This window comes from Pelophylax lessonae (assembly GCF_965119305.1).
Source record: "Pelophylax lessonae genome assembly, chromosome: 4".
Lineage (NCBI taxonomy): Eukaryota > Metazoa > Chordata > Amphibia > Anura > Ranidae > Pelophylax > Pelophylax lessonae.
In genome coordinates this window covers 302,245,609-302,259,117 of record NC_138771.1, presented here as the reverse complement: position 1 = coordinate 302,259,117, position 13,509 = coordinate 302,245,609, and the positions used below count along the sequence as shown (strand labels likewise).

Here is a 13,509-nt window from a genome sequence, read left to right as displayed (position 1 = left end):
ATAATGACACTTTTCACAAACAAGAATAGCAAAATCATCAGCATAATTCAGTTGTGGAAGGTTATTAAAGAGCAGTTGAGACTAAACTCCTGCCTTGTCACATCTATTGTGTATTAAATTCAGGCTAATCAAATTGCAGATTCCAAGAGTACTGTATTAGTCATCCCCACTCCTTTTAATTTGTTTAATGGCCTCTCCTTTTTTTGTGTGTCTTCTAAATGGCTGTGCATCGCTCAGGCTCACGACATGTAAATAAAGAATGGATTGGGGAACAGTTCTACAAAAAGAATAAAGCGTGCCTCCATTCTAAAGTTACATTTGATGTTGGAGTAATTCATGGGACGTGTACCACAAGCAGCGGTGCTTATTATTTCTGCTTAACTGTCTACAGACATAGGAGGAGTGGAGGGGGAGGGGAAAGGAGGGGGAAAGAAAAGGAGACTGAATTTACACTTACCGCTTCAAAAGCCCTTTTATACTCGGCCAACTTCTCCTGGCTGAAGATGCAGTATTTTGCCAAAAAGTCGACTAAAAGAGAGCACAAAAAGTATGCAATAACCAATGAAGGGAGCCCTTTTTCACTTGTATTTTGTTTTACAAAGACATCCTTTTGCATTACAGAGTTCATTATGAGGACAGCAATTCAGAATGCAATAGGCAATTACTGCCCCTTTTGGACATACAATCATTTCAGTTTTTATTTTTAAAGAAGCCTTTTTACCTGGATGGATGGCATAGAGTCAGTTCAACTAAAACAAAAAGATGCAAGTTTACAAAGAAAATATGAGACACAGTAAATGTTCTGTTCTTTATTCCCTTGCAGAATTAGTGCACAATATAAATAAAGAGAATAACATTATTGATTTGTGGGGCTACTTTATACATTTCTAAAGTGAGAAATCCTTACTAGAGTAAGCCACTGGATTTATTATAGGGTCTGTGTACATTGTATTGTAGGCTTTTGCTCTCACCAGAAATGCTTCTCTCACCATACAAGTCAAAAGGCATGCAAAAGCAGCTTGATGCAACTTACAAGGAGATCAGATTTGGGTCAACTGATTGTCAACAGCAGGTCAAATGCACCTGACAATGAACTTTGTACAATTTTAGAAGCATCTCAAACAGATCTCAAATGCAAGCAGAATGCACCATTCTGGTTGCATTTGAGATCTGTTTGAGATGCTTCTGAAATTGTGCAAAGTTCAATGACAGGTGCATTTGACCTGCTGTTGACAGGTACTGAAAGCCCATTGACATAAGCCAATAATATGCCATATATGACATATAATGATGACATATGCCAATAATATTACACTGTAACAGAATTTATTGTTTTTATTTTTTACTTTGATTTACTATGAATTTACATGTTGCCTGATCAGCTACATGTATCACGTTTTGTAGGTAAGATTATCTGGCTTCACTTTTGCCACTCATGTATGTCTCATCAAGCTATAGCACGGGTGATACTGTGGCACATTAGGTAAATAATTTGTGATTTTTTTTTCCTGGATGAGATGATTTTTCAAAATTGAAAAAGATTGGAGCATCACTACACAAGTGTATATATGCCACAGAGGAGTTCATGTAGGATTATCAGGATACCCTTAATAAAAAAAGTGAGTGTGGCAAGAGTTGCTTTTCAATTTTAGCATGCTTAGCATTTTCATAGTTCAGATCAGTAAAATGTAGCTTATTAAAGCCAGTAAAATATTTTTCCTTTTTTTCCATGAATATTCCCTGTTTACTGGCAATTCAATACACATATTCATTGGCTCTTTTACTAACAATGAAAAGAAATTGTCATTATTCATACAACAACCAACCAGAATACTACATTTTCATATTGTCCTTTGCAATTTTTATCAAAAGAGAAGCTCGGGTTTGTTTTTTCAAAATCATACTTACCTAGGTGGATGCAGCATCGGTCCCCTGCTGGCTCTAAGACTGAGAACTGAGCGATCAAAGACTGCTGATCGCTCAGTTTTTTAGAGCTACGTGAGCAGAGAGCTGGTGACTGTCAGTCATCGCTCTCTCCCCCCCCCCCCACTCACTGGAGCACTGGGCTCTGGAGGGGACGGGAGCTAAAGGCTTAGGCTCTCAGCGGCTCGCTGAGAGGCTAAACCGACTTTATTCTCATGATCTTGCCTGAGACTGGACTGGCTCTGTGACAGATCACAGAAGTGCAGAACGGACTGCAATCCTGTGGTCCACGGGAGAAGTACAACCAAACGAGCTTTGGCAGTACTTCTCCTATAAGGCCTATAACGTCTTGATTTTTAATAATTATGTTTACGTTTACAATATTTGCATTACTCTACACATATTTGCATGGGATATTGCTTACATTTTTTAGGTACTGAATGCATTTATATTGTTGCATATATAGGTATGTGTATATGTATATGTACGTACCTTTGGCTGTTGTCACCTACCATGTTGAAAACTACCATGTAAAATTTTATTGTATTAAATACAATGATAAAATATCAAGTCTAATGAAATCTACTCTAATCTAATCATCTAAAGCCAAAACTTACCTAACAAGTAACAAGTGAGTTTTTTTTCTTCAGCCAGCAGGCTTCATGAAAGGAAACTAACTGATTCCTCTATCCTCACAAACAAGGTGAATGAGGAATCCTCCGACCGAACATTGTACTCTAAATGCTGCCCCAGCCAATTGGCTGCAGCCGCTGATCGAGATTAAACTGTCCCTTTGACAAAAGTTGTTCAAACAAACAAAGTGGATGGAGAAATCTCCCCCATCGGGACTTTGTATTCTGACAGCGGCACCCAGTGTTGTCAGAATACATTGACCAGCGGCTGCTGCAGCTGATTGACTGCAGCTGTGGTTCGAGGAAACACATCCCTTTGACAAAAGTTGATCATATGATAAAATCAAACTTTCTAACCAATCTTGAATAATGCCCTTGCTATATAGTTGTAGGCCATGTATGTACCTACTGAAGCCTGACTGGAAAACTTCTAGGACATTGCTAAGGACGTTACTAAGAGAAGCCGAGTGTTGCTGCTCACTTTTCACCATCACAGAAGTGAGCTCTTTCTCTGATTTAAACCCCCTCACATGCGTTTTCTCTCCTCTAAAGCAGTAGTTTTGAGCTCAGTTTTTGAGAGCTTACTCTTGTGATGGTGAAGATGAACAGTATCATCTATATGTCACTTGGCAGCATCCTTAGCAATGTTATAGAAGTTTTCCAGTCAGGCTTCATGAGGTGTGTAAATGGCCTACACCTATAGCAAGGGCATTATTCCACTTTGGTCAAAGCTGCACAGCTTGTTTTTATATACAAGTGCCCCTTATTTTTAATTGTTTTAGTGAAGGCAAACTAACCCTGTAACCCTTTCACTGCCAGCTCTGTTCGTCGTACGGACCTGACAACGGGGGGTTTCACACAAAATTAGGTGGCTGCAGCCACCAAGATTGTATGTAAAACTGACAGACAGACTCCTGCCTGTTAGGTGGATGCATTTGGGTGGCTGTGCTGCCGCTTGATTGCATCCACACACCCCCAGTATCAGTGCCCCTTGTGAGCACGCCCCTGCTATGTATTCCTGGGCTCCGCTTGCTCCTCTGCAGGCCTGGGACTGACATGGCGGGTGTCGTCTGCTCTCCTCCCCTTCTTGCTGTGACCCCGAAATCCATGTCTATGATGTCACTTCCGGACAGGGGCTGACTGGCAACTTTCGGCCCAGGGGGCAAGTACAAATCAGAGGCCCATGATGCAGCAACTCCTCTCCCACTCTCCCTCTTCTCTGTCTCCTCCTGATCCCCATTCTAGGCTAAAGCTCGGCTCCAGGTACTCTCTACTCACCGGCCGAATCTGGGTTCCCGACCTGGCCAGCAGGAAGCAGTTGGGGGGGGAGCTGGTACAGCTCAGTCGGGGCTGCCTGGGGGAGGAGATTCTCCAGTGGGGCATGGAACCAGACTCTACTCAGACACAGTTTACACCATCCATGGTGGGGGAGAGGCCTGCGCTCTGTCCTTGTCTTCATCTCGCACTCAGTAGGTCAGCAGTGGGCACTTTTTACTTTTCTTCAACAGGAATCCTTTAGGCGTGTCTGTGGCAGAAGCTGTGCAGCCTTTTTAAAGGGCATCAGAGTTGCCCGGGGGGCAATTGCCCCCCTGCCCCCTGGCTCAGTCCTGGCTCAGTCCTTCCCTGCTTCCGGAGCAGCCTCTAAGCTGACATAGCTGGGAAAGAATGTATTGTAATGCGATATGCATTGCAATACACTCAGTGGAGCCCAGGAGACATGCAGGGTCATTTAGACCTTGCATCTCTCATTTAGGAGAACCTGTCACCTAAAAATCATTACATAGGAGACTTGCAAATTATTTGCAAAAAAGAAAGTTACACCTAAGCAGTAAGCACATAAAATCCCCCAAAAAATGTTGAGGCCCCCCACTCCCACAAATACGCACATATACGTAAATGCACTTGTCGGGGCGCCTACACGTGAAAACCTCAACTGCGATTCACATGTCACATGAGTGAGAACAATAATTCTACCACAAGACCTCCTCCATAACACTAACCTGATGACCTATAGGGGGCTTTTAAAGCATTACCTATAGAAAATATAGGGTACTGAATTTTGTCACCACTTCACTGGCACACATAAATTTAAGGTTTGACATGTTGGGTATCTATTTACTCGGTGCAACCTCATCCTTTATATTTTGCCAATAATTTGAGTAGTTTGCGTTTGTTTGCCCTAAAATTCCCTTTAGTGTGTTTTTTTACTAAAATGATGTGTTTCTTAGACCTTTTGCGATTGACATAAATAATACTACCACTATTTTATTATGTTCGGTGTCTGCTTTGAGAAAATAATAATGTTTGGGGGTTTTATGTAATCTTCAGGCCTAAAATGATTTTTTAAACGTGTGCAAAAATGCAAAAATGGCCCTGGCAGTTAAAGGGTTAAAGGAACAAGTGAAGTTAATTGCAGTGGTGATGCAAGGTTTTATATCTAATTTTTTTGGTTTATCATGGACTTAAATTTATGTAGTTATTATATAGAGAGTTGGAAGTATTATATTGCCCAAGGCAAAATAATAATGCATGGAATTATAAATGGCCAACATTGCATCTGATTAGCCTCTATAAGACCCACACAAGATTTTAAATATGCTTTGATCATTTTTTACAACTACAAATTATTACCCTTGTATTTTTAACAATAAAGAACATGCTAAGCTCAGTCACTGGAAGACCTTTTAGGCTAAAATGTTTATTAAAGTAGATCTTTACATTTTTTATGTAATTTTAAAAGTTGTCCCCAAATTTTTAAATCTGCAGCTTTCAAGCAAGAAAAGAATGCCTGGTGATACTTGTCCAGCAACTTCCTGTTTAGTGGCATCGCTATGGGGGTGTAGGGGGTGTGGACCGCACCCGGGTGACACCTGCCAGAGGGGAGACATCAGGGATGGATTGACCATTCGGGCAATTGGGCACTGCCGAGGACCTTGGGTCAGTAAGAGGCCCCATGAAAGGCTCCATACATGTCATACAGCAGCATATTTAGGTCTGTGTAAATAATGTGCCCGCCTGAAACCCGCACACATTATTCAGACAGGAATGTGGTTTGGAGGGGGGTCTGGCGGGAGGGTGAGCCAGGAATGGGAGCTGATGAGGAGGTGGGAGGAACCTGTACTGAGCGAACAGGGGACTGCCAGTAGCTGAATTATGGTGGTTGGCAGAATGGGTCTGAGTCCTGGGCTGTGATCATGCCTTGTTAAGCACAGCTAGTGATGGAGCCAGCAGGCTGTGGGAAGGTGATAGTCCATATTATTAGGTGTCATGACTGGACAGCTAATGTAGTGATCATGGAACCCTGCTAATATAATTATAAAGATTGCAGTATAACTGTAATGGGGGGTGATCCTGCATTGTATTTTTGGGGGGGATAAGGGAATTTCCTAGTGTAGTATAGCGGGAGTAGGGAATCCCCCTCTCACCCCCTCCCTCTCTCACCACCCTCTCTTTTTCTCACCCCCTCTCTTACCCCCCTCTCTCTCTTCTCCCCACTCACCCCCTCTCTCTCTCCTCCCCTCTCACCCCCTCTTTCCCTCTCCTCCCCTCTCACCCCCCTTTCTCTCTCACCCCCAACCCCCGCACTCTCTCTCACTCCTCCTCTCTCACCCCCCCCCCATTGCAGGGCACTGTGGCAGGCTAGACAGGAGAGAGCCCAGTGCGCCAGCCTGCCCAGTGTCTACTGCTCTGTCCAGCTGTCACTCCACAGTGGCAGGACAGAGCACTGTGGCAGGCTGGGGGGGGGGGGGGTTCTGTGCTGATGTGCTAGGCTGCTCAATGCCCTACCGTAGCAGCTGTGAAGGGCAGGAAAGCAAAGTTATGATTTAGTCAAGATTTTAACTAAATTCTTGTGTATTTGTTTCTGTTTATTTTTGTGCTATTTAATTATTTCATAAGTTTAAAGTTGAAATGTACATAGAGCTTTAAAAATTTTAACCTTGAGTTCTATTATTTTCATACAATATTGTTAATCAAATTTGCTAGTTGCTTGACAGTTGTTAACGACACTACTATTGCCATTATATGCAGTGTTCTATGTAATGAAATTATTTGGGGAGGGTGACACCATGCTTTACCGCTCCAGGTGACACCAACTCTAGTGATGCCACTGTTCCTGTTAATGGGTGACAACTGTCTCTTAACCACTTGCTGACCAGCCACCGTAGTTATACGGCGGCAGGTCAGCTATGTTACGTGAAATGACGTACATGTATGTCGCTTCATGTAGCAGTTAGTGTGGGCACACGCACTCACCGATTGGTTAGAGGGGAAGCCAATCAGCAGGTCCGGCGGGCGCGATGTCCACTGGGCACCCGCGATCGCTCCCTATGGAGGCAGAATGGCGGTCTGCCGATGTAAACACGGAAGACCGCTGTTCTGTCAGTGATGAACACATAGATCCTGTGTTCCTCCTATTTAGGAACACAGGTCTCTGTGTTCATCCAGTGAGCCCATCCCCCACACAGTTAGAAAGCATCCCCTAGGCACACATTTAACCCTTTGATCGCCCCTGGTGTTAACCCCTTCCCTGCCAGTGTCATTATTACAGTAACAGTGCATATTTTTAGCACTGATTACTGTAGTAATGTCACTGGTCCCCCAAAAGTTTCAGTTAGGTGTCCGATCTGTCCGCCGCAATGTCCCAGTCCTGCTAAAAATCGCTGATCGCCGCCATTACTAGTAAAAAAAAATAAAAAAAAAATTACATAAATCTTTCTCCTAGTTTGTAGACGCAATAACTTTTGTGCAAACCAATCAATATACTCTTATTGTGATTTTTTTAACCAAAAATACTGTATGTAGCAGAATACATATTGGCCTAAAATTATGAAGAAATTTGATTCTTCAATTTTTTTTTTTATTGGGAATGTTTTATAGCAGAAAGTAAAACAATATTGTTTGTTTTTCAGAATTGTCGCTCTTTTTTTTGTTTATAGCGCAAAAAATAAAAAAATAAAAATAAAATTGCAGCGGTGATCAAATACCACCTAAAGAAAGCTCTATTTGTGGAAAAAAAGAACATCAATTTTATTTGGGAACAGTGTCACACGACCACGCAATTGTCAGTTAAAGTAACGCAGTACCGTATCGCAAAAAATGGCCTGGTCATTAAGGGGGAAAAACCTTCTAGTCCTTAAGTGGTTAAAGTGGTATTAACCCGCTGTGCTTTTTTTTTTTTTTTCCAACCTGCAAGGCAATGTCATAATGAGCTGGTATGCATTCCCATACTAGCACATTATATGAAACTTACCTTAGAACAAAGCCCATCTAGCGACAGGCCTTTACCGCTGAAGGTGCTCCCATCTTCACCCGGTCTTCCTTCCAGGATTGTGAACTCCAACTGAGTGAGTGGCAATGAGGTCACTACCGCGCATGGACTCTGAAGGGAGGTCCCCGGCTGCATCTACAGTAAATATCTCCTAAACGGTGTGCATTTAGGAGATATTTACAGTGCCTATAGGTAAGCCTTATTATAGGCTTACCTATAGGTAATAATTATGTATGGGAATTTACTCCCACCTTAATCAGGGGCCTAACTACAAATGATGGAGCCCTATAGCAAATGTTAATATGATTTCCCCAGGCAATCTGCCCAGTGTCTTGAATCTTAAAAAGTAGGTCCAAATTAAGCACAGGTAGCAGGGGAGCTGTCAGTATAGTTATATTTCACTACAAGGGACCAGTGCTATGGACTGATGTTGTCAGAAAGGGGGGATTAGTGCAGACAATTAACTTTGAACCTTTGTTCTCCAGTCAACTACTCTGTCCTTAGTTGCTTAGCAGCCTTTTTCAGCATATAAGATCCCAGAGCCTTAGTGTAAATTCTTTGCCATTCCCCTCCATAGCAAGCAAGGGCTAAAACAGGTGGTCTAGTAATAAGTTTTAAAAGCTTCTTAAACTCTCTTTTTTGCAGAACTACAAACCTCTGCCTTGTTAGCTTTTAACGGAGAAGACACTATGGGTTTTTTTACAGCCTAAGGAAAAATTTGTTGAGGATGCAGGGTTAATTTCAGTGCTGGCCGGATGACCAGAATCTCTAAGGGCAATAAATCTACATTACTTAGACAGTGAAACAAATTCTCCTTACAGCACAGCTTGAGAGAGGATCTGTGACTAGCAATGATTCTGAAGTTTCCTCCTGTGCCTCTGACTCAGTCTTCTTGACTGGAAATGCCACTTGGGGTACATGGTCCGTGTCAACAGGAATCCTAAATTCTAATTCAATTCCTAAACTGTATCTAAACCCAATAACAAAAATTGATAGTATTGCAACTTACAGGTCTCTAGATGTGGTGGCTGTGATCCTGTCCTTAAAGCATTCGTTACCCCAAAACTTCATATTCCTGATATGTGCCTGCTGTACTATGTACTTGTATGAGAAAGTATCCTGTTCTCTTTGTATTGCTTCCTTTGTGTGAAATCTCTGCTGTTCCTGCCAGTCCCTCTGCTTTCCTATTAAAAACTGATCACACTAAGCAGGACAACACACCATGGTCAGTTCTCTAGCTATGCTGGGAACTCAGCCTGCTCTTTTCCAATGCCCCCATTGCACAACCATTCACTGGGAAGACCAGTATGCTGCTGCTTCTACTCCCCTAGCTCTTATGCAGCTGAGAACATGTGATCACTTATAAAAAAAAGGGGAAAAAGGTATTTATAATGTATTTTTTTATATCTATACAAAAATGTTTTGCCTTTTATTTATTATCTGAAACTAAATGGGTTGTTTTACAAGGTGATCGTTTACAATAACTTTAACTCACTTGTTGTCCTAGGGTGACCACTGTATAGAGCAGCGTTGTCATCGGAAAGAGAGTGTATTAGCACTACATACCCCTCCCTCTTTTCTCCATAACAGAGAGAGGTATTTTTTAGTACAAGACGATAGCAGAGAATGCTAACTGATAAGATTTCTGTCTGGATGAACAGGTATTTTTTTCCACCAGTCGACCAGATATAGTAAAATGCTTTCAAAAGGTAAATTTTCAGACCAAAAGGGAGCAAATAAAAGAAATGTATTGTTAGAGTTTACATACACATTATTGATACACTACTGGATTTGTGTTATCTTCACATGCAAAAGATATATTATTTATGTAGCAGGTTTTCCAGGCCTGTGGTCTGATGGGGGTCTGCCATCGGTACAGGTTACCCCTCCAGCCCTTGTGAGCTGCGACCCTGGGTGTGAGCACTGAGACATTGACAACTCCGGCATCTTTGTTTTGTTGTTTTATGAGTGGGATACTCCTTTAGGCTCAACTAGATACAATTTTGGGACTTTTCTGGCAAAAATGCCTATTAGCGCTGTCTTGGCGCCAGCCGACGCTAGCCAACGCTTCCTGATGCTTGAACACTGTGTAATTACTGAAACTGTGCTGGATCCTCGACTTTAGTCCAGAAGATCCAGGACTGTAGAACTGCTTGACTTTTAACACTGCAATAGCTCAGAGTCACTGAATGGCTCCCTCCAGCACCGCACTGGCTGAGAAAGCTCCTTGTAAGTTCCTGTACTGCTGCAACTCTTAACTGGCACACTTCACACTGTGCACTATCACTTCAGGGCCCAAACCACAGGTGCCCCCTTTACACTGTAAGCTCTTCAGGGTCCACTGACTATGTACCCCCTCTGTCACTTCGGGGGTCATCAACCTAGGTACCCCCTTTCACCACTAGCTGGCACTGGATCCCTGAACCTCTTCCGTAGTGGTCCCCTCTAACTTCAGGCAGACCCCCAGGGGCAATCCTCAGTACTCACGACCTGTGTAGGCTTTCCTGGGACTGGACCCCTCTCTCTCTCCGCAGGTTCTCAGCACACCGGATCCCCTCAGCTTAGCTCAGCACTCTCTGGATCTTCAGGCAGCACCCCGAGATCCTCCTCCTCAGACAGGAGGAGAGACAGCCCTTCTCTCCCTCCTGGGACTCTGCTCCCACCAAAGACATTGTGTCATGTGCCACCCCCAAACGTTTACCCACTCCCAGAATCCTTTGCAGCACAATCTGCCTTCTGGGGTAGTTACAAGCCTGGATGTGTCACCTGGTTTCCTCCACCGCCCTATGAGAAGCCTCTGACAGGAGCCAGTGGGGAGACTCCCCCTTCAGCAGGAACACCTGGAAACCATGACACCCTGACTAATAAATCACAGCCCTGCTGTTAGGCAGACAAGGCCCACTAAACCTTTACCTAGCACCTACCTGTACGGTGCTACACTTACTTGGTATGAACCATCAATGAAGTGGCTGTAAATAAGGGCAACTTTGGCATCCGTCCCAAATTAGTATGAAAAACTACCATACAGATAGAGGAGGGCAGCATCAAACCCGGTCTATGATGGGGGGAGACATTGACAACAGCTGTCTCCCTCCTGAGTGTCAACCTTTAGCTCCACAATTCCCTTGCACAGATGACAACTGATTTTGGCCACGAAAGCACACATAACAGGGTCAATTTCACTATTTATAATGCCCGCTTTGTAGTGGGGATTTATGGTTGTGGGGAACTGCTGTTGCATTGTTTGACCTGTTGTTGTGATCAAAGGAGACTGGTAAGGAAAAACTTTGTTTTTCTATGATCTTTTTACATGTGTATATTTATATACAGGCTATATAAAATATCTCCATATTTTAGGGTTACTACCTATTTTTTATGCAGAGCCTGTTTGGGGGTTGACCTGGGCTGTGTCCCCCTGCTGCTGCGGAGGGATACTTTGTGCACTCGGAGTACCTTTAGCTGGACTTTGACAGATCCAGCGATGTTGGTGATAGCTTTCAGGTACTTGTGTACTTGGGTTACCTACAGGCACCCAAGAATTCCTAATTATTCAAACCTGATTACTTTTTTTATACCTATATTAATGTTGTTTTTTCCTTTTTCTGGTGTTTTTACCCATTAGAAATACATACCTAAACTAATCGGTTTGACTCTTTATGTCCCTTGTGTTTGGGACACAGCGCTTTGGATGCAGGGCTTTTCCATCCTTCATGTAGACCTCCATCATAATGCTTTTAGCCTGTATGATCTTGTAAGTTAAATGCTTACCTTTCAATATATGGTTTGTTATACTTAATGTAAATTTAAATGTATATACCTACATATCTATGTCTTCTAGAGATTCTAATGTGATGCTAATATTTACCATCCCCCTGAGGAAGACTGATTAAGTCGAAACATCTCGGAGCTCTGCACGCATACCATTGGAATCTCATCATTTTACTTTGGCAATCCACGACTAGTTATCTTTTTCTACCACTTTATCATTTGTAGTGTTTTTATGCTATTATGTGCCATGTTTTTCAAGTTTCTCCCATGAGGTGTACTGGGGAGTTATTTTAATGTTTATCTCAATAAATGTTTGAATTTTATTCATATTATCATTGATAATATCATTTTGGGCATACTCAAAGTCCCCTTTTCTCCCCTCTTCTACCTGTGTGGTATTTTTTATATCATTTACTTACATTTATTTATTTTAACCTCACTTAGGAGCAGTAAGAAACTGAGTTAAACCTTCCAACCAAGGTTCCATTTTCCACTCTATTTGCATGTTTTCCACCTTAGCAATGGGATACCAATTAATCAACCTTTCATCAAAATTCTATCTTCACTATATTTATAGGCCATCATTTATAAAGACAAGAAAACAAAGGGAGTTTCCACCAATCAATGTGAATGTAATATTCTAGATTACAACTGCCAATATAGCAAGCAAAAAGGAAATATGGTACCTATATTACAAAAATAGGCCATTAGGATTGCTTGAACTTCCTGCTCTGTTTGTTCAGAAATGGGAAGATAGTCATAACTATCATAAAATAAAACGGTTCCTGCAATAAAAATCACTAAGAACAGTAACAGAAAAACAAGACAGTTATAAAGTGTATAGAACTGTGGGAACAATTGTGTATAAACACATATAGAGCAAAATAGTTTTATGCTCTGTTACCTAATGAAAAACTGGAAATCCCCTGCCCTTATGGACATTCTCCTTGTAGTAAAATACAGTAGTAGATTCCCCTCCACAATTTCCCATGGCTCAGAGCTTCAGTTATACAGTACATATAATATTTCTTGGTTAAGTTCTTTGCATAACATAAGCAATAGTAAAAATGGTGTTCTGTTGTTTCCAAGAGGAGTAGAAGAAGAAAAACCTCAATTAAATAGGGAATCCTATATATTTATAAGTACCAAAAATAATTTTAACAAATTTCATATGAATCACTACCATTTGAGTCTCTCAACAGCATATTTTCTGGTCTAACTGGCTCTTCTCAAATGTAGGGATGCAAAATAATCATCTTTTTACTTTGAAACACATTTCTTAGTTCAGGAAACCTTTAATTTTTACTTCAATACACAATGGGCATTAAGCAATCCAATCAAACCTAACTAGTTAATAAATAGCAGTAGAAATGGGTGTAGCTAAGTGCTGGACAAAAGTAGTGTGGAGAGAGAGACATCAGGGTTGATTTACTAAAGGTATATAGTGCACTTCAAGTGCACTGTAAGTGCAATTGCTCTAGATGTGATGGGAACATGCAAGGAAAAAAAAAACAGAATTTTTGCTTGCACATGATTGGATGATAGAAATCAGCAGAGCTTACACTCATTTCAGAGCTACCCCTCAGATCTAGAGCAACTTCATCTGCAGTGCACTTGAAGCACAGTATATTTGCCTTTAATAAATCAACCTCATAGTCCTAATTTGGCTTCTCGTTTTATAGAGATACTGAAGCCAGGCTATATTTTTCTCCTCTGGTCAGCAGGGGGAGAGCCAAAGGTAAGCAGATATATACACTCTTATGCAAAGGGCTGAGAACTTTGGGAGGTGTAGTTTAAAACAATCACTGTATGTAAAGTGACTTTATGAAGTACAAAGTCCCTCTATGCTGCGGAGCATGGGAGGGGACAGGGAGAGACTAAAATAGAATCACCCAGGAAAAGCCACTCTTCTTGGCC

General features: G+C 41.9%; 1 protein-coding gene across 4 annotated transcripts in view; it reads right to left on the bottom strand.

Annotated features, from left to right (window-relative positions):
- LOC309552023 (uncharacterized protein) overlaps window positions 1-13,509 on the bottom strand; it is a 472,505-nt gene that overhangs the window by 140,543 nt on the left and 318,453 nt on the right. For all 4 annotated transcript variants that reach the window (XM_082252767.1, XM_082252768.1, XM_082252770.1 and 1 more), the window contains one exon: window positions 458-528. In XM_082252767.1, the coding sequence (XP_082108893.1) occupies window positions 458-528 (71 nt within the window). The remainder of the gene's footprint in view (window positions 1-457; window positions 529-13,509) is intronic.